The sequence below is a fragment of the Hyaena hyaena genome, unplaced genomic scaffold (genome assembly GCF_003009895.1).
Source record: "Hyaena hyaena isolate Hyena2069 unplaced genomic scaffold, ASM300989v1 scaffold_103, whole genome shotgun sequence".
NCBI lineage: Eukaryota > Metazoa > Chordata > Mammalia > Carnivora > Hyaenidae > Hyaena > Hyaena hyaena.
The window spans coordinates 3,241,025-3,263,148 of record NW_024080735.1 but is presented as its reverse complement, the minus strand read 5'-3'; the positions used below and the strand labels follow the sequence as shown (position 1 = coordinate 3,263,148).

Below are 22,124 nucleotides of genomic sequence, written 5' to 3'. Positions count from 1 at the left end.
TAGGAGAAGATCTAGATGGCCTTTGGTAGGATTGTGTCTTATATAACACACCAAAGACACAATTCATGAACTAAAGAATGGATATGCTAGACTCAATTGAATTAAAATTTTCTGGGGTGCCTGGGTGGCCCAGTTGGTTAAGCATCTCATCCAACTTGAGCTCAGGTCATGATCTCACAGTTTGTGGGTTCGAGCCCCAATTGGGCTCTGTGCTAACAGGTTGGAGCCTAGAGTCTGCTTGGGATTCCATGTCTCCCTCTCTCTCCCTGCCACTCCTCTGCTCTCACCCTGTCTCTCTCTCTTTCAAAAGTAAACATTTTTTAAGTTTTAAAAAAAGAAATTAAAAATTTCTGCTCTGCAAAAGACTGTTATGCAAAATGTACAGAAAACTTTTAAAACTCAATAAGTAGGCAACAAGATGACCCTGGGGTTGCAAGACCAACACCCAGTAATTAGCTGTGTGCCCGTAAGCCAGCAGTGAACAATCCACAAAGGACCTTGTAAAAGCAATTTCAATTCTAATAACAGCTAAAAGAATAAACTTCCTTGGGATAAATTCAGCCAAGAAGGTTAAAGGCTTGTGTACTGAAAATTACAAAACATTGCTGAAAGATATTAAAGGAGACATAAATAAATGGAAAGACATACTATGTTTATGGATAGGATGACTTAATATTGTTTAGATGTCATTGGTACCCAAAGAGATATACAGGTTCATTACAATTGCTAGTAAAAATCCAACAGCCCTTTCTGCAGAAATGGAAAATATCCTAAAATTCATATAGAATTTCAGGTGGCCCTAAGCAGCCAAACAATTATGAAAAAGAAAACAGAATTGGAGGACTCAGACTTCCCAGTTTTAAAACAAACTTACAATAACAAAAAGCATGTGGTACTGGCCTAAGAGTAGAAACACAGGCCACTGGAATAGCATGAAGAGTGGAGAAATGAACTTCTGCATTGTGGCCAAGTGCTTTTTAACATCGTACTAAATCTGTTCAGTGAGGAAAGGATAGTCCTTCAGTTTATGTGCCAAGACAACTGTATGTCTGCATGCAAAGAAACTTAGATCCCTAGCTCATGCCATATAAAACAATTTACTCAAAACAGATCACCTTAAATATAAGACCTACAAGTTTGAAGTTAAAACCACTCAAGATACCACTCCATTACCTACTAAGTTGGCTAAAATAGGAGGTTAAAAAGAAACAAAACAGGTATTTGCAAGCACTTTAAAAGTTTGGTGGTTGCTCAAAAAGGTAAACAGAGTTACCATATGACCCAGCAATTCACCTCCTAGGTACTGTCCCCTGAAGAATTGCAAGCAAGTACTCAAACTGATAGTTGCACACCCCTGTTCTTTGAAACAATATTACAATAGCCAACAGGTGGAAACAATCAAGTGTACATCAACAGATGGAGAAGCAAAATGTGGTATTTATGTAGGATAGAATATCGGTCAACCATCAAAAGGGAGGACTCTCTGATACATGCTCCTACATGGATGAATCTTGAACACATTATGCTATGTGAGAGATGCCTGATTAAAAAAAAACAAATACTGTATGATTCTATGTGAATGAAATATCTAGAACAGGCAAGTTCACTAAGATAAAGAGTAGAATCGAGGTTACCAGCGGCTGGGTAGAGTGGGTAATGGAGAGTTACTCTTCAGTGGTTTAGTGGTTGTAGAGGATTTCTCTTTGGAATAGTGAAAAAGTTCTAGAATGAAGGTGGTCATGGTTGCACAACCTTTTGAATGTAATACCTACTAAACTCTATACTTAAAATGGTTAAAACGGCAGAACTTTATAGTGTATGTGTTTTACCGTTAATGTAATATCCATAAACCATTGAATTGTACGCTTTAAATGTGCAAATAGTATGATGTGAATAGTAGCTCAATAAGGCTGTTTAAAAAATACTTTTCAGTTGCTGTGATCATATGCTACAAGGGCTTTTTACCCGGTGGTGTTAGATTGCTAGGGCTGCCACAAATCACCGCGCACTGGGTGGCCTCAAAAACCGGAATTTATTGTTCCGATTATTGCAACTAGATGTCCGAAGCAGTGATGGTGGAGTGATGATAGTTTGGGTTGCTTGGTTTACCTGTCATCTCGACCTCTGCTTTCTTTCTGTGTGCCAGATTGGGAGTCCATATTTCTTTTCATAAGGACACAGTTACATTGGAATAGGGCCCAGCCTAAGACCTCATTTAAGTCAGTGACCTTGGTAAAGACTCTACTTTTTTTTTTTTCCCATTCTTACGGAGATATGATTGACAAACAAAACTCGCGTATACTTAGGGTGTAACGTGATGTTTAGGTATACATGTACATTGTGAAACATGTACGAGGTATTAACGTAAATAAAACAAGGTAATTAACATAGCCTCACTTTATTTTGGGTGAGAACGGTTAAGATCCACCCCCTTAGAAATCTAAAGTATACAGTTCAGTCTTGTTAACTGCATTCACCCTGCTTCATGTCACATCTCCAGAACTTATTCATCCACATATGTGGAATTTCTGTATCCTTTGACCCACACTCTCCCCTTCCCTCACCCTCCCAGCCCTGGGCAGCCACCATTCTCCCCTCTGCTCCACAGAGCTTCACTGTGTTAGATTCCACATACAAGTCAGATTAGATAGTATTTGAGAACATATTTTAAAATATGATCATATTCTAAGGTACTAGTGGTGGTTAGTGCCTTAACGTGAATTTGGGAAGGATACAATTCAACCCTTAACACATGGATTTTGTTTCAAGTTAACACTTGAAAGTGCGATACAAGCTCTTACACTCATTACCGAACTGTCACAAACATAACCTTCATAATTATGGAAAAATATCCACTCATTCAAGCCTCTGCTGTTAAATATCTTTCACCTTTGCAGGATTATCATTACCATGAACACTTCTGTGCACTGCTTTTTTTAAATATTATTTCTTATAACAGATGCCTAGAAATGAAATTGTCAGATCACTTCGAAGCGCTTGATATGGGCCACAAATTGTTGAAAGTAGAAGAGGCATTTATTTCTTGCCTTATTAGTAGACTTTTTATTAATCATATTTTTTCTTTGCGAATTACTGCTTTAAGTCATTTGCCTTTTTAGTTTTATAATCTGAATGTTTCTCTTACAATTCCCTTTGCATAGTGAAAAAGTATATTTCTTAAAATATATATATTTTCTACTACTATATTAATTTATCATTTGCCCTTTTTTTTTTAATGTTTATTCATTTTTGACAGAGCATGGGCAGGGGCGGGGGGCAGAGAGAGAGGGAAACACAAAATCCGAGGCAGGCTCCAGGCTCTGAGCTGTCAGCCCAATGCGGGACTCGAACTCACACGCTGTGATATCATGACCTGAGTTGAAGTCAGACACCCAACCGACTGAGCCACCCAGGTGCCCCATATCATTTGCCCTTTAATTTTGGTCTTGTTTTGTTTTCAAATTATAGGACGTTTGTTCTTATTTTTTTCAGTGTTTCTCTTACTGCTTCAAAGTTTGGCCTATCCTTTGTTCAGAGTTTGTTAAGTATTCAGTTCTGCCTTTTCTTGCATGTTTTCTATTGGGTTTAAAAATATTTAACTCTAGGGGTGCCTGGGTGGCTCAGTTGGTTAAGCATCTGACTTTGGCTCAGGTCATGATCTCACAGTGTATGGGTTCAAGCCCCGCATCAGGCTCTGTACTGATAGCTCGGAGCCTGGAACCTGCTTCCATTTCTGTGTCTCCCTCTCTTTCTGCTCTTCCTCCACTCACACTCTGTCTCTTTCTCTCAAAAATAAATAAAAACCTTTCCTTAAAAGTTTTATAGTATGTTTTAATATTGGAAAAGAACATTCTTCTCTCTCCCTCTTTACTCTTTTTTCCTCCAAGATTTTCTTTGGCGTTTTTCCAAGTAGGTTTTTCCTGTGTCCTGGGAACATCTGACTCCACCTGCCACCCCCATTTCCCATAGTTAATTTTTTATTTTTATAAGAATATAATTTGAGAAATAGTAAATACATATACATTTAATCTTTTCTTTCAAGTAGTTGATATTTTTTGTATATTGTTTCAAGTCTTCTTTTAGGTCTTTTGTAAAGACATTTCCTTTCTTCATGTAATTTTCAGATAAATTACTCTCTTGTGATTCCTCACATGTCTCTATTAGTTTCTTGTAATTTTTGTTTGATTTTTTTTAAAGCAGTGAGCTTTTTTTACTATGTTCTATCCTTGCTCACTCCACTCTCCAGAAGTACTGTGGATTTGTGTTTATCTTACATGCAGATGTTTTACTCAGTTCTGCCACTTTTTTGTGGATTTATTTACATTTTCTGGGTGAAGAATTATATGGAAATTATAGTGGAATTATAGTGGTTGTATCTCTTTCCTTTCTAATCATTTCTTGTGACTATTGCACATGTTACTTGGTCAACCAGAATATTTAAAAACTAATGCTGCAAAATAAGAGATCATGAAAGACACCCTTTCTGTTGTTATTATTCCTAAATCTTTTGTGTGTATTTCTGGGGCTTCACCGGTATGCATTTTGTCTGATAGCTGGAAAAGGGGTACTTTTTAAGTTAGGAGAATTATTTCATTGCTTTTTGTTTTATTATGGGACTTGGGGTGGTATTTGCACTTGGTATTGGATTTTACTGAATACATTTGGGCATGGGTACCTACTGAGATTATATGGGTTGATTTTTTTTTTACATTTATTAATAAATTTACTAATACTGGGGCACCTGGGTGGCTTAGTTGGTTAAGCGTCCGACTTTCGCTTAGGTCATGATCTCGCGGTTCGTGGGTTCGAGCCCCGCGTCGGGCTCTGTGCTGGCTGCCAGCTCAGAGCCTGGAGCCTGTTTCAGTCTGTGACTCCCTCTCTCTCTGACCCTCCCTTGTTCACGCTGTCTCTCTCTCCTAGAAATAAATAAAAAAAACATTTAAAAAAAAATAAATAAATAAATTTACTAATACTAAATTACCTTCAATACCTGTCAGAAGACGTGTTCTTTTGTGGCAGATTGTTTCTTTTTTACATATGGTTTCATTTCATCAACGTTTGATTTCAGTTTCCTTACACCCTCATCAGCAAGTGACTTGAGCAAGTCTTCTTTCAGCGGTATCTCTGTCAGCTCTTGCCGTCGAGGCAGTTGAAACTTGAGTGCGTGCTGCAGCTCTCCCAGCAGCCACAGTGTGCGAGGCAGGGCAGCAAACTGAGGTGTTCTTGAGGTGATTCTAAAAGGGAATAGGTAAGTGGTCGGTGCCACAGATGTCGGTGTAGACGTCGTGTTTGTGCAGATGTGTCCAAGACAGAATCCGACCCGCGTGGCTCTCCCCACTTTGCCCAGGGTGGGTGCGCCAGGCCGCCCCAGACACGGCTGTACATCTGGGTCCTGCCCGGGGTAGGCACGGCGTGAGTAGGTTTTTAGTAAACGGTTAACTATTCCAGTGGATACCCCAGTCCTTTCTGCAACCCAGTGGACATCTTTGGTTTGTTTGAGTTTTTTTTAAAGGTAGGTACCTCAGATGTGAGGAAGTGAGGACAGTTTTCTTTCAACTATAAATCAACTACTATTCACAGTTTTTCTGCCCTTAATACTATTTTCAAAAACCAGAGACAGTGTCCTCCAGGGTATAATTCCCTGTTGTCGCTAAACATAAACCCAGGTTTTTTGGGCTTTAAAGCTTTTCTTGTTGATGACCTGGAAACGTCGATAGCTTATAACAAAGTCATAGAAAAGTTTTGTAGCTCAGGGGGTCTTAAATGGTCATGACCTCTGTCTGTGTCTGTTAACCCTTGAGCACCGTCTGGAAGAAACTTTGGACTTTGCATTTTCCTTTCACCTTATTACTGAGAAGATACTTCATCCTAATTTCTAAAAGGGTGGCTTTCAACTAAATTTCTCCTCCCTGATGCCCTACCTGAATGCCAAGAGGCCTCTCATTTTTTCCAGCGGCTGTGAAGATGTTTGTTCAGACCTTTGTCCTTCTCCAAGGACCACTGGAGAAGCCTCCTTTCTTTCCTTTCTGTACATTCTAGCTCTCTCATTCCCCCCGCCCCCAAATTTGTGTCTTCTAAAGACACAAACGTATTTATAATGCTTTATTGGCTCCACATCAGAACTAGGGTGTGGTTACATTTTTCCCTCACTCCATACACCAGCAATGATTGTGTATAAATGAGAAATTTAAATATAAGCCAGTAACTATATAAGTACCAGCAGAAATTCCAGATACATATATAATTTTGCTAGGAAGAAGGCTGTAAAGTACAACATTAAGGGAATACGTACTGATGACGATATTTGCAATCTGTAGCTGGCCAAAGGTTAATAGCCTTAATAAAGAAAGATTTTTTTATGCGATGATGTACAACAACAACAGGTATATAAGCAGTTCTTTATGTTACAGAGAGAAGTTATTGTTTGATATTTTGTTATTCATATTAGATGAACCACTTTTTTGTTATTACTTCTATAGCAAAAACAAATTACTCACTCACCAGGACTGTGCAGCATAGAGCATCAGCAAGAGATCACCAAACTAAAGACCGATTTAGAAAAGAAAAGTATCTTTTACGAAGAAGAATTGTCTAAAAGAGAAGGAATACACGCCAACGAAATTAAAAACCTGAAGAAAGAACTTCACGACTCAGAAGGCCAGCAACTTGCTCTCAACAAGGAAATTATGATTTTGAAAGACAAATTGGAAAAAAACCGGAGAGAGAGGTAAGCATCAAGTTATTTCCCCCTCCCGTCAGTATCTCGTGACCGCCAGCGGTGTGTTCAGGGGCTGGAGATATGCAGGTGGCACACGCACCCCAGTCTTCAAGGAGTCCTTAGTCCTCAGTGCACATACTTGGTCCTCAAGGAGCCCATAGTCCATGTTAGCAAACCGAGAATGACAGCGGGTCGGGAGAGCAGACGGGATGTGCAAGTGTAAGCGGAAGGGCGGACGCAGCCGTGAGGCACGAGAGGTAACTTTGGATGTCGAGGTTTTCTGGACTAAATTCTATCTGACACCAAACAAATAGAACTTCTCTAACTGTGGGAGGGAGTCCAGAGGTAGCAAAACGGGCTGAGATGGGGAGGAAAAGGGGAGCACAACACATCCCGAAGATCAGGGCTGTTCCCTGCGGTGGAACCACAGAAAGACAGATGAGAGCGTGGGAAGCGGGGCTGGGGAGGGAAGTAGCGGCAAGGTCGTGAAGGAGGAAGGAATTGGGACTTCGTGCCGAGGCCGCTGAGGGCAGGTGACGGAGCGGTGCCCGTGGTGCCGTGCAGAGCAAGACTGACGGGAGCAGGTGGCAGGGAGGACCTGTTGGCCAAGACGAGCAGGCCCGCAGGAGCTGCCCGGGCGGGGGGCGGCGGGGGAGGAGGGTGTGAGGTCCAGGAGGATGTCTGGCCCTCCATGGCCACTGTGGAGTCTGCTGAAAATTCTCTCTCTCCCTTTACCTCTCTCCCCACACACATGCTTGTGCGCTCTCTCACGCACTCTCTCTAAAAAAAAAAAAAAGAAAAAAATAGGTAGATTGATCTCATTTATATAGCAACTCCATGTTTGAACACTGATTCCCCTTTCTCCCTAGGTGGCTTCTACAAAGTCTGTTAGAACTCTTTTTGCCTCTAAGGGTGAATCAGCTGTGCCCCTCAGAACTATCACTTTAAATAAGTTTTATAGGTGGCTCCTGGGTGGCTAAGTCAGTTGAGCTTCTGACTTCAGCTCAGGTCATGATCTCACAGTTGGTGAGTTCGAGCCCTGCATCAGGCTCTGTGCTGACAGCTCAGAGCCTGGAGCCTGCTTCGGATTCTGTGTCTCCCTCTCTCTTTGCCCCTCTCCTGCGTGCTCACTCTGTCTCTCTTTCTCTCTCAAAAATAATAAATAAACAAGTTTTATAATATTAAGTTTTTGCGTGTGTGCATATGTGTGTAGGTAGGTAGGTACATACTTAGGGAAGAAGGAAGGAAGGGCTGAATATATCGCGAGAACTATTGGAAATGTCACTGAGGATTTGCTGCCACTCTTGAGCTGAGAAGGAATCATATGGCGCCCCCTCTTTGCCTCCACCCCACCTTTCCCCATACTTGATGGTATGTATGCAGCCACATAAAGCAAGCGCAGTCATGAAGTCTTCCAATCACAGATGCCTTCCTCAGAGTTTCAAATGGAAAACAAAGTAGATGTTGTTGGGCAGACAGACCTATGAATTAAAAGGAAATGATTGTAACTTTTAATTTTAAGGGGGTAGATTGGGAGTTGGCACATTCAAGATGGTGCAGCTTTTCAGAGTGAACATGGAACGGCCTCCAGTCTGGGATATCATCGTTTTACCCTTAACTCACTTCCTGTTTTCTCCTCTTCTGTTTTGAATTGTGTTAGTCAAAGCGAAAGGGAAGAATTTGAAAATGAGTTCAAACAGCAGTATGAACGAGAAAAAGTATTGTTAACTGAAGAAAATAAGAAACTGACAAGTGAACTTGATAAGGTGAGTGATACAGTCTGACCTCCGTTCCCTGCACAGGCGCTAGATGTCCAGCACGGTGACAGAAATCGTAGGCATGATCTTATGCTCGGTACACCACTTGGGTTCAGTACCCTTCTTAGATGCGAGGACTGCTTGCGTGGCTCAGGTGGGGTCTCCTTACGCCTGCCCATGCAGGCTTGCTTATCTTACCGTCCTCTTTGCCCCATTTATTTGTTGAGCCTCTCCGCTTTCTTTCGCTCTCCATCTGTTCTCTTTTTACTCCTTCCTCTCCTGTGTGTCACTTATTCTGTCATGGCTGTCGAAGTTAAGCTGGCCCTCGGCAAGCGCAGGAACAATTAGGCCACCCTGGAATGCTTTTGACAACCATGAGATCATGTTCATGGTGGAGAACTGCTCGTAGCTACAAGTCGTATCATTGGAAGCCAGGAATCCAGAGAAACCCACTCTGCCTGTGGGCGCCTGGGGGCTCAGTCTGTTAAGCGTGCAACTCTTGACTTCGGTCATGAACGTGTAGCTGTTGCAACATGGCCAGGCAAAATCTGTCTTTCCTGTCCTTCTTGCAAAAGTCTAGTTGACATCACTCACAAATTAGTTGGACAGGCTGTCAGAAGCAAGGATAATCAAAAAAGGTATGTTCTAGGAATTGGCGGAGATGTCGCATCTGCCAAAAGAAATTTCAGAAACAACTGGTAGGCTTCTGGCTATGCCCACATGAAGAGACTGATGAATCCTCTCAAGAAAACATTTCAGGGTGGACACGATTGTGAGAAACAACGATTTCGAAGCCCTGGGAAGTAAAGAGAGGAACTCGTTACATAACTGAGTTACATATGTAACTCGTTACATAACATCGCTGACATAAATGAAGGAATGTCTGACCAGATGGGGAGACGTACTCCGTTAATGGGCGAAAGACACAGATGAGGAGGAAGCATTTGCAGATCACTTATCTGATAAGAAACATATTCAAGATGGAGGAAGAACTCTTAATACTCAATAATAAGTAAATACAAACAACCCATTGAAAACAATGGAAATTTTTGAATAGACATTTCATGAAATATCTCTGGGTGACAAATAAGCTCGTGAAAAGATGTTCGGTGTTGTCAGGAAAACAAGTAGAAGCCACGGCCACATGCTGCTCTTCACCCTCAGGAATGGGCTGAATCCATAGAGTGACCATACCTGCTGTTGGCAGGGACACGGACAAGCTGAAAATCCTGCATGCATGTAGGCATGGAAGGTGGTGCAGCCACTTTAGAAAATAATTTCAAAAATCCTCAAAAAGTTTAGCATACGCTTACCACATAACCCAGAAATCCTCGTACATATTCATTTAAAAGAATTTAAAAGAGTCCTTTTCAAGACTTGTATATGAATGTGCATAGCATCATTCTTCACAATAGCAAACCACCAGAAGCAATACACATGTCCACCAACTAGCACCTGGGCAAGTAAAGTTTACTACTATCCATATGATCGCACAGTACTCAGCTGTAGAAAGGAATGGATTTCTGATAACGTGCAACACTATGGTTGAACCTCAGTAATATGAGGAGGCATTACATTTCTAGGAAAAGCAAAACTGCAGAAGCAGAAAACAGATCTGCGACGCCTGGAACTCAGGGTGGGAGCCAGGATTGACTGCAAACCAGCACAGGGGAAGTTTCTCGTACTGGAAGCGAACCAGAACGGGATTGTGGTGATTGTCACACAACCGCTTAAATGTATTAAAGATCATTGAACCATAGTCTTGTAATGGATGAATGTTATTATACGTGAAGTATACCTCAGTAAATCTATAAAAGAAAAGAGCTGGTAAAGTACGTTTTCAGATGTGAGTGGCACCCCTTGAGGTACAGAACTTAAATCCCTTCTTAATACGCAGATGAGGGTGTATGTTGGCCTTGATAGCTTCTCTGGACCCCATTTCGTTCTGAGAAGACCATGGACATGGGGTTAAACGGATTACAGCTGCATTCCCTTGATAGTGGAAGAAATGAAACCGCACTATGACTCGTGCCGGAACTGTCTATCTCTCACAGAAGACAGGCCAAAACGCACGCGAGAAAAACCCTGGGTCATTAGGAGAATTCCTGACATATGTAAGTGGAGGAATTGACACGTGTGGCCTGTAGCCACATCCGGCTCTCAGACTGTTTCTTTATGACCCATGAATTAAGAAGAGTTTTTACACGTTTAGGTAGGTTTTTCTAAGAAGAACAAGATGTGATGGACACCATGTGTGGCCACAAAACCAGAAATACGTACTATCTGATGCTTTGTTGGGAAGTTTGCAGACCCCTGATTTAGAACATAGTTCTAGCCTGTGTTAGAAACTGAACGAAACATACACAAACATACACACACGTATGTGTAAAGATACTAAGTATAAGGAATTTGCTTACCTGATTATGGAGGCTGACAAGTCCCAGTACCTGCAGTTTGCAGCCTGGGGACCTGAGGGCGCCTACGGTATAGTTTCCGTCTGAGTCCAAAGGGCTTGAGAACCAGGAGGAGCTGCTGCTTGAATAAGAGTCCAAAGGCAGGAAAAACGGTCATTGCAGCTTGAAGACGTTGAGAAAGGAGGATATTGACTCTCTTGGGTCAGTCTTTTTGTTCTTTGGGCCTTTGGGTGATCGGGATGGGCCCACTGTGTTAGGGAGGGCAGTCTGCTTTAGTCACTCCACTGACTCAGATGTTAATATCATCCAGAGGCACCGTCACAGACACGCCCAGAGTGATGTTTGATCACACATGTGGATACCTTGTGTGGCCCAGCCGGCTTAGCACATACAGTTAACCATCACCTGGCCCCTCCTCTCCACGAACCTGTAAATAGCTCTTCTAGGAATGGGGCGCCTGGGTAGCTCGGTCTGTTGGGCGGCTGACTTTGGCTCAGGTCATGATCACGCGATTCATGGGTTCAAGCCCTGTGTCGGGCTCTGTGCTGACAGCCAGCTCAGAGCCTGGAGCCTGCTTCGGATTCTGTGTCTCCCTTTCTCTCTCTCTCTCTTCCTCCCTCCCTTATGCTCGCTCGCTTGCTCTCTCTCTCTCCCTCCCTCCCTCAAAAATGAATAAATTTTTTTCAAAAAAAATTTTTAAGTAGCCCTTCTAGGAAACACTCATCTCCTTCCAGTTGAGTAATCAAAAGGAAATGAACACTGTATCTCTATAAAACATGCCAAAAGCAAGACAGGAATCCTAACTAACGCAAGTTGAGACCATTTATCAGAGAAAATGTAACCGTGAGATAAAAATTGAATGTAAGTATTTTATCATAAATTTTTAAAAACATATTAAAGCAGGAATTTTTGCTTCTGACCGGGACAGATTAATTTGCATCATACCCACCACCTCTCCAAGAGCTGGATTTCTTTTTTAATTGTTTTCATTTCCCACCGTGTTTGTCTGCAGCAAGGCATTGGAGAGATAGGAGGGCAGTCTTGTTTACTGACCGAGATCCTACAGAGGAGAGGGCAGGGAGCTGAGCCAGCACTCAGTGCTTGCCCTTGAGGCATTTGCTGATGGGAAAGCAGTAGCTGACAGGCCAAGAAGCTAAGCACAGTATTCCAGGTTCTCACGGGTCTAGAGAGAGAAACACAGGCTTTCGGTTGGACTCATTGAAAGGCTACACTTTAGGAGTACGAGTGAACCGGAAAGAGATGAGAGCTCTCAGTGACTGAAACCTAGCCTCCAGGTAATGCAGCACCTGACCTGTCTTGAGTCTAAGGAAGAGGATATTATACAGAGCCCCAAATTACCTCTAAAGTTTTCATACAAAACATGTGGCATGCATTAAACAATTACCATGCACCCCAGGAAGTACAACTACATCACTGAAAACCAAGAGTAGAAACATAATCGCAAAAACAAAATAAGGAAAGAAAAAATGAAAAAAACTAGACAGTCCCTATAAATAAGCCCACAGAGGTTCCCGTGGGCATTTTCATAAATGAAATTTTAAAATAACTGTATGAGGGGTGCCTGGGTGGCTCAGTTGGTTAGGTGTCCGACTTCGGCTCAGGTCATGATCTCACGGTTCATGGGTTCAAGCCCCACATCAGGCTCTATGCTGACAGCTCAGAGCCTGGAGCCTGTCTTCAGATTCTGTGTCTCCCTCTCTCTCTCTGATCCTCCCCTACTCACGCTGTCTGTCTCTCTCTCTCTCTCTCAAAAATAAATAAAACGTTAATAAATAAATAAAATAACTGTATGATAGAAAATAGAAAACGTGATGAATTTCAGCAGACAACTGGAATGTATATAGAAGAGTCAAATAGCACCTGTATATGTAAAACCTAAAATAACCGAAACACCCAAGAGAAGATTTTAACAGCAGATTGGAAAGAGCCAAAAAGAGCGGATAAGTAGAAAAAAAAATTCAGACTAAAGCATGGGTAGAGATTAGAAAGGATGTAAACACATAAAAGAGGACAGAAACCTAGGGGACATGCCAGAAACATCTGACGCACAAATACCTGCTTTCCCAGATGGAGAGGACAGAGAGACCATGGCAGAAACAGTGTGTGAAGAGTGCATGGCCCATAATTTTCCAAAACTTAGGAGAAACATTTAGGTACAAATTCGGGAAATGCCACTAACCCCAAACGTGATCAAGGGAAACTAAATCCCACTCAGGGACATCAGAGAAAATCTGCTAAAAACCAGCAGCCAAAGAAAAGCCTAAAAGCTGACAGAGCAGAAAGTCACATTATATTCAAATGAGCAAAAGTTAAACTGAACAGTGGCTGACTTCCCAACAGAAAAAAAAAAAAAAGATGAAATCAAAAAGGAGTAAAAACAGGGAATAAAAAGGAATGACATTTTCAGAGTGCTGGAGGAGAATTGCCAACCTAAAATGTTCTCTACAGGGGAAAAAAAGTCTTTCAAAAATGAAAGCAGAAATCGAGACTAGAAAACTCTGCAAGACCAACAACCTACTTTTATCAACAAAGAAATTAGAAGAAAAATAAGAGTTGTGGAGGGGAACTGCTGTGGACTAGAATGTTCGCGTCCCTCCAAAATCCCCATGTTGAAACATAACCTCTGATGTGATAGGAGGAGGAGGCGCTGCCTGTGGGAGGGGGAGCCCTCGTGACGGGATTATTACCCCCATGAAAGTGACCCCGGAGAGCCTCCTCACGCCTCCCACCTCATGAAGACGCAGCCAGAAGACGGCCATCTGCGAACCAGAAGCAGACCCGCCAGACACTGAATCTGCCGGCACCTTGATCCTGACTCCAGCCTCTGGACTGTGAGAAATAAATGTCTCCTGTTTGGACCACCCAATCTCTGGTATTCTAGAATGGACTAAGAGGCTGTAAATAAAAGAGACTTAAAAGATATTGGGAACATTTAGTTCATAGCAGCACTCTCAACAATAGCCAAAACATGGAAAGAGCCTAAGTGTCCATCAACGGGCGAATGGGTCAAGAAGATGTGGTTTATCTATACCATGGAATACTACATGGCAATGAGAAACAATGAAATCTGGCCATGTGTAGCAACCTGGATGGACCTTGAGGGTGTGATGCTGAGCGAAATAAGTCAGGCAGAGAAGGACAAATATCATGTTTGCACATATAGGAGGATTAGGAGGAACTTAACAGAGGACCGTGGGGGAGAAGAAGGGGGGAAATGGTGGGGGAAAGGGAGAGAGGCAAACCATGAGAGACTCTTGAATGCTGACAAAAACTGAGGAATGATGGATGTTGGGGGGAGGGGGGGATGGGCATGGAGGAGGGCACTTGTGGGGATGAGCACTGGGTGTTATATGGAAACCAACTTGACAATAAACTATTTGTAAAAAAAAAAAAAGAAAAAAAGAAAAGAAAGAAATCACACACTTAAAAAAAGATATTGGAAACATTTAATCTGTGTTTACTTGTTGGCAACATGGTTCAATTTAATAAGCTGTTAACATATTTTTGATCTTTTGAGGTAACTGGAAATGTGAACAGTTAACTACCTATGTGATGATAATGAGGAGACTCATTAAATTTAATAATGTGCTTATATTTTGAAAGAGCAGGCCTTATTTGAAAGAGATATGCACAGAGATACATAAGGCTAAAATTACAGATGTCTGGTATTTGCTGTGAATACTAAAGGAGGAAGAAGACCAGATACAAATAAAATGGCTGACATCGAGGTGCTAATTGTTGATGTCAGGTGTGGGCTCACGGGAATTAACTTACACTGGCCCGTTTTTTTATGGGCTCGAAATTCTTTCTAAGATTTTATTTAAAAAAGAGGATGACCTAGAGATATTTTCAGATCAAGAAAAAAAAAAAAACCCAAGAGATGTTGTTACCAGTGGAACCTGGGAAGTTTGCAGGCAACTAGAGAAGGTTTGCCCACGGAAGCAATTTAGTGCAGGGAGTAAAGGAAAAGCAAAGGCAGGAGGAGAAAACATTTCATGTTTCCAAATTCAGTGACCAGCAGGGTGCACAGTCAGAAATCAGGGAGACAAGCATCGTTTCGTGGAATACGGGGAGCTATCAAATTTAACAAGAGGCGTCTGGGCACCTCGCAGTTCTGTTCCTAAAACTCACAAGTGTCTTAAAACTGCCTTTCAGCTCACCGCCTTGTATGAGAACTTAAGTATTCGCAACCAGCAGTTAGAGGAGGAGGTAAAAGACCTAGCAGACAAGAAAGAATCCGTTGCACATTGGGAAGCTCAAATCACAGAAATCATTCAGTGGTGAGTACTCTTTTAAATGGGTTTTTGTGGGTGATTTTGGACGTAGTTGGTGAGAATTCCACAAAGTTAGTAACGTGGGTGGGGGTTTTTTCTTTTTTTATTACTTTGAAAAATAAGTTTCCCTGAGAAGCATCATTTTCTACTGACTTGTCATTGAGTACCGGTCCGTGTTCGTCTAGATTTTCAGTTACTCTCTTTTCCCCAACTGTAACAAGTATCCCGCATCGCTTTCCACAGCTTCGCTGAAAACTGGTGTTTCTTAAGAAAAGGTAATTCTAAGACAGTTGGTCCTTAAAGAACTGAAGAAACTCATTCACTAGCTATAAAAGTTCCTTTCTAAGACCAAAATTGCTGTTTGCGATTATTTTAAGAAGCAGGCAGCCTGGAGAGGAATTTCGAGCCTCAAGACGTTGTGCCACCACTTTCTTTCGTGTACGACAGACTGATTCACACATGGCACCATAAAAACCTCAAGTGGTCACAGGTTCATAGTATCAACTCTTGTTTCAACTCTTAGGGTTTGATTTGGAATAATTACCTTAGTAACTTTCACATTATTTCATTAAGCGATTCTGGCATTTGTAAAAATGTGAATATTTCTGTAGAACATGACGAAAGTTGAATCCAACAGAGACTTTATTTTCTAATGAAAATAGGTAGCTTCACTTTTTATATTCAGCCTTTTGATTCTTCTTGGCACATCATGGATGTTAAATTCGTCTGAAGACAAATAGTTTCTTTATGTATCTATAAACCAGTCATTTCGTGGGAATTTTTTTATACTCTTATTTTGGTTCTTTAAGCATGTTTTTTCCATTTTCCTACCTTATGGCAGATTAGTACCCTCCATCTTAAATGAAATCAGAAGTGAATAAACACTGTCTTTCTAAGAGATCGTACCCAAATGACTCCAGTATTTTGATATAGGCTGAACTACAGAACTCTTGTGTTCACTCACCTTTGGCTTATGAATGTGACTATTTAGTGAAATAAATGAAAATGAATTTCCATTTCTATTCCATAAATGAATAAATTTCCAAACTGTGGAAGTTTAGTTGTGTTCCAAACAGTTAATAATTCATTACTATTTAATTTATGTCCTTGTCATCAAGTCTACATTTCTGAAGCAAAAGCATCCTGATTTTTAGCCAGGCTTATAATATCCAAAATTATGGGCCGCCTGAGTGGCTCGGTTGGTTAAGCATCTGACTCTTGGTTTCGGCTCGGGCCGTGATCTCACAATTCACGGGTTCAAGCCCCGCATCAGGCCCTGTGCTGATTGTGGAGCCTGCTCAGGATTCTCTCTCCCTCCCCCTCCCGGCCCCTCCCCCACTCGAGTGCACACATGCTCTCAAAATAAACTTTAAAAAATAATACCAAAAACTAGGAATCTTAGTTGCTTGAAACTGGTGGTGCCAAAAGCCAAAAAACTATGACTCTTCATAGATAGCTACATTATCATGTAATTGAACTTACAATCAAGCCGTTGCTAAAAATGACTTTACAGAAAACGAAGATGATCTGGCCAAAGCCAGAGTTCCTAGACTGCTGATCTTCTCTAGTGACTGGCAGGAGGAGTTCATGTGGAATGGGAAGTGGTTCCAGTAAAGGAAATAAGCTTTAAATGTGGACTCTGGAAAGGGTTAGTAGGGTGAAAGTTTTCACATGATACCACAAAACACTCATTTTAGACTTTTCACATTCAGGTGAAACGTGCAGAAGAAATCAGGAATGCAAGCAAGTCACTTTACATAAAAGCTGTTATGTAAATATGGGCTAAAATATTAGCTAATTACTAAATACCTAATGGAGTAAAAGACCTACTCCATATTCTCAGACTTCTCACCTACTTGAAAGTAAATCTGGGATATTCTGTTCGTGCTTAAGAAGGTCAGGAGTCTCGGGCTGTTTTGAGTTTTTCCATTTGGTGTGTTAAAAAATGAAGTGATGCCGGGGGCACCTGGGAGGCTCAGTCAGTTAATCGTCTGACTTCAACTCAGGTCATGATCTCACAGTCTGTGGGTTCGAGTCCCTTGTGAGGCTCTGTGCAGACAGCTCAGAGCCTGGAGCCTGCTTTGGATTCTGTGTCTCCTCTTCTCTCCGCCCCTCCCCTGCTCACTCTGTGTCTCTCAAAATAAAGACATAAAAAAAAAAAATGAAGTGATGCTGGAAATAGAAAGATGGCATAACATTTAAAAGTTTAAAAACGAATGTGACTGGATTTGGAGATTAGTTACAAGACTTACATGTAAGTTGCCCTGTGAATTATACTAGACCTCAGACTGGGTGCCTAAGAAAGTTGGGGGTAATCCGTTGCACTTGTGATGTATTTTCTGAAAACCCTGAGGTTAATAGAGTCCTAAACCTAGGTTGACTGAATTGGAGATTTCATATAAAGCAATTGGAAATAAGACAAGTAAAGTTACCACCACACAGTTACCATGAATACTAGGTAAGAATTTGACCTTCATTGATTTATAAGAAGGAGAGAAGGTTTTTGCAAAGGATAATGGCATTGATTAGATGATGCATTAGGAGGACAACTGTCTATACTGGTGTTGGGATGACAGAGGGAAATTGGGGGTAATGAACAAATGGAGGAGACATTCTGGGAGAAAAATCTCTAAGACTAAATTACAAATGAAGGACAAGAGATGACAAAGAATTAGTGCTTCTGAAATTCTGGGTTGGAGAGCTTAAGAAAATGGTGGTATCATTGAAGTAGGAGAGTCAGGGGAAGAAACCAACTTTGAGGAAGATAAAGTCAATTTTGATTGTTTTGAGACTGGGCTCATCTTAAGGCATCTGGGTGCAGATTTCCCGTATGCTTTTGGAAAGATTACAGAAAGGTCAAGGTTAAACATATACATTTAAGGGTTTAATTTCTAGTCAGTAAAGCCATTGACATTGTTGAGATCTTTCTAAAGAGAAAAGGAAGAAGGATATATGGCAGCATATAGAAGACAGAGGACAGCCAGGAAGATGTTTTCATAATCAGCAAAGAGTTTCAATAATAAAACTTTTATTCCCCTTTATTTACACTCACATTATTTGAAATATCTCTCATTCATTAATGTTCACTTGTGTAAAGTAATAGCTTGTACTGATTACAACGTAGTATGTTCCAGGCATTCAGCTGAAAATTCACTTGCACAGTGTTCTCATTTAGTTATCCCAACAGTCCTGCGAGGCAGGATTATTATTCCCATTTCACAGGTGGAATAAGAGAGAGCTAGAAAGGGTAAATGACTTAGTCCAAGTCCTGGAGCTGATGAGCAGTGACCTAGGATTTGAACCCTAGGTCAAAACCCGGTTTGACTCAGAAATCAAGTTCTTAGTCACTCTACTGTGTATGTCCTATTTCCTCAACATTTTAAGGACTGTGTTTTATATATCTTTTCCGTCTCCAAGTATGACCCCACATAATAGTACTAAAAAGTATTTCTAGATTAATTACGGTAAAGAACTTGGGAAGAGAAGACTGGATATGCCAGAAGAACAAAACAGATTGAAACTGGACTTTTGTAGTTGAGGAGTTATTTAATAAACTGTGGTTTCAGCAAAATAGTTGAGTAGAAATCAGACTTCAGAGAGTATGTAGGAGCGAGTGAGGGGTTAAACACTAGAGTAATTAGATATGAGTTGTATCACCATGAGTGGGAGAGGGATGGGGACAGGGACTTTCCCAGATGAGGAAAGGTCCTTACATGTTTAAACCAGCCAGTGGAAATAATGAAATTGAAAACATAAGCAGTGATAGAGAAGGGAATTATTTGTACATAGCAATAATAACTGGGAATCGGAATGCACTTAAATGATTGAGGCAAAGAAAATATGAGGGACTTGCTTATGAAACTTAAGAAAAAAATTAAGAAAATAAGCGTGAGTCAACTTATCCATATGGCCTAGAAGAAAGAGCAAGACAGTGTTGAGCTGGGGGAAGTGAAATTTTAAGGATTTTAGGTTGGAAACAGACAGCAATGATTCTGAAAAGGAATTGTTGTAGGACACCCAGGGCTTTAAGACAGTAATGAATTTCAGCCAACTTGAATCTTTTCCCTTTGATTGTTATTTTATTGACCATTTTAGAAAACAGAGGAGCTTTATTACAAGATAACCCTGATTTTCACAGAATATTCTACTTTAAACTTTCTAAACGTAATGTACTTCAGTACATGTAAAAAGGATGTTTGTTTTCATAAGATAAAAGGGCAGAATCCAATTAATGAGAAATCTTAATATTTGTTAGAAATCATGTAAGTGTGTATGTGTTTAATGTTAGATTAAAAGAGCATTAATTCTGTGGCTCGAGGATGAAATTTTACCAATTTATCAGGTGTAAGTAATTTGAACTTTCCTAAACGTGACCAGCTTTAATTTGTAGATAACAAAACAGTTCAGCAAACCTTTTTGCACTTCTTTCAAAAGCAGGGAAGAAGATATTGAAAGAAGATATTTAAGAATATATTTAAGTTGGGGAAAATGATGGGGTGCCTGGGTGGCTTAGTTGGTTAAACATCCAACTTCGGCTCAGGTCACGATCTCATGTTTTGTGGTTTTGAGCCCTGTGTCAGAGTCTGTGTGTTTCTCTCTCTCTCTCTCTCTCAAAATAATAAATATTTTAAAAAAAAATTTTTAATATAAATTGGGGAAAAGAAGTGATGGGCGTCAAGGAAGACACTTCTTGGGATGAGCACTGAGTGTTGTATGTTAAGCGATGAATCACAAGAACCTACCCCCAAAACCAAGAGCACATATACCCGTGTGTTAGCCAACTTGACAATAAATTATATTTTTTAAAAAAAGAATATGTTTAAATCTTTATCACTTCCACCTATTTCTTGTAGGATGCTTTAGAAACGACATCTGTCTCACCAAAGTGTTTCTGTTTGTTTTACTTTTGTGCTTCGGCCGTATACACGTGTATTCTAGGGTCAGTGACGAAAAGGACGCACGAGGCTATCTTCAGGCCTTGGCTTCCAAAATGACTGAGGAGCTGGAAGCCTTAAGAAACTCCAGCCTGGGTGCGCGAGCAACCGTAAGTTCTGCCGTTCTGCGGGGAGAGTTACCATCTTGGGTGGGTTTGTCTAGGCTTTAGCCTACCGTGCAGTTTCTCACAAGATATCAGTGCGTCCCAAGCCTTGGCCGGTTTGGGAAATCGTAACATCACTGTCTACCCGTCATTTGCAATGGGTAGCCGTTATTGGTAATGACTATGAAAAATAAACCCCTCTCTATGTGAATCTACGCTTATTTCTGAGTTTAATGAAAAAGGATATATCGTCACAAGTCGTGTTTCAGTTGTATTCTGTTACTAGAGAAGGACAGTGCTTTTACGCAGTTTCCAAGTGTATCTGCTGGACCGAATTTGGACGTCGGAGGTAAAGTAGGATGGAAGCTGAAAGCAGTGCTGTCGTTCGGTAGGACATGCCCTGGAAGATGCGTCGCTTTGCCAAACTGGACATGTCGGCGAGACTGGAGTTGCAGTCGGCCCTGGACGCGGAAATAAGAGCTAAACAGGCCATCCAGGAAGAGCTGAATAAAGTTAAAGCCTCGAACATCATCACAGAATGGTACGGTTGGGTAGCAGACTCTACTGGAATAATTTTCAAGTTGGCCTAGAAGTATTTGGGGGGAAGTTCTATGTTTTTTCCTCCCTGTCCCTCTACCAGAGATCTTTTACCAGTGGAGGTTCTCTTGATGAAGAATTTAATAACAGTAAAGTTATTTTAATTACAGTTATTTTTCCTGTTCTTTTATGTATTAAAAAAAAGTCCATCCTCTCCACAGCCTGAGACAATTACCTGATAAATACATTCCTTCAATCCTCAGCAGTGGAGCAAATTATGCTCTGAATAAGTAAATGATAAAATGAAAATCTTAATTAGATGGGATATCAACATGGTTCAAGAATAAGTCCATATCGGTGATACAGAGGAGCAATAGAGAGTTCTTGTTACAAATCAACACATACGTAGAAAAATCCATTTGATCCTGGAAGGCCAAGTCCCAAAGGCATTCGATCATGAAAAGAAACATAGTCCCATAAATTCCGTTTGTAATGGTATGAAGCCTTGGTGCTTAAACTGTAATCATTCACATTCTGAATCCAGCCGGAGGTCAGGCACCCAGCACCCCAGCTGAATGATAAACTCTCGTTATCAATAATCGAGACGTAAATTAAGTGTGCTCTGCTTAAATGTGCTCGTGTGACATGGCAAATGGAAGAAAACATTTTCTGGAGCCGGTGAGTGGATTCTGGCACAGAGAGCTACTGAGTGCCACCCTCCATGTTATCACTGGACCCAGTGTGAGTCTCTTGCCTGAGACGCGGGACTGTGGGCAAAACCAGAAACTGTGGACGTGCTGGTGAAAAGGCTCCACTTTCACGGCTCTCTGTGAAGGAGTCCAACAGAATTCTCAGTCTAACCTTTAGTTTTAGGACATTTGCAAATTTAAATCATTTGGCTCCAGGTCAGCCTCTTCTTTTTTTTTTTTTTTTTAATTTTTTTTAATGTTTTATTTATTTCTAGGAGAGAGAGAGAGAGAGAGTGTGAGCAGGGGAGGGTCAGAGAGAGAGGGAGTCACAGACTGAAACAGGCTCCAGGCTCTGAGCTGGCAGTCAGCACAGAGCCCGACGCGGGGCTCGAACCCACGAACCGCGAGATCGTGACCTAAGCGAAAGTCGGACGCTTAACCGACTAAGCCACCCAGGCGCCCCCAGGTCAGCCTCTTCTATAAAAGACCAGATTCTAGGTATTTTAGGCTTTGTGGGACACATTGTCTCTACTTGCTCAGCTCTGCTGTGGCAGAGCAAAAGCAGCCAGAGACCATCTGGAACGAGGCTGGCCGTGTTCCTGTAAAACTTTACTTGCACAAGAGTAGGTGACCGGCCCGATTTGTCTGTCCCACGGTGGTTTGCACGTCCCCGATC

General features: G+C 41.3%; 1 protein-coding gene across 8 annotated transcripts in view; it reads left to right on the top strand.

The window, feature by feature from the left end:
• Positions 1–22,124, top strand: part of CDC42BPA (CDC42 binding protein kinase alpha) — a 292,087-nt gene that overhangs the window by 202,143 nt on the left and 67,820 nt on the right. For all 8 annotated transcript variants that reach the window (XM_039235880.1, XM_039235877.1, XM_039235878.1 and 5 more), the window contains 5 exons: positions 6,480–6,727; positions 8,379–8,484; positions 15,066–15,190; positions 20,123–20,228; positions 20,615–20,763. In XM_039235880.1, coding sequence (XP_039091811.1) covers positions 6,480–6,727; positions 8,379–8,484; positions 15,066–15,190; positions 20,123–20,228; positions 20,615–20,763 — 734 coding nt within the window. The remainder of the gene's footprint in view (positions 1–6,479; positions 6,728–8,378; positions 8,485–15,065; positions 15,191–20,122; positions 20,229–20,614; positions 20,764–22,124) is intronic.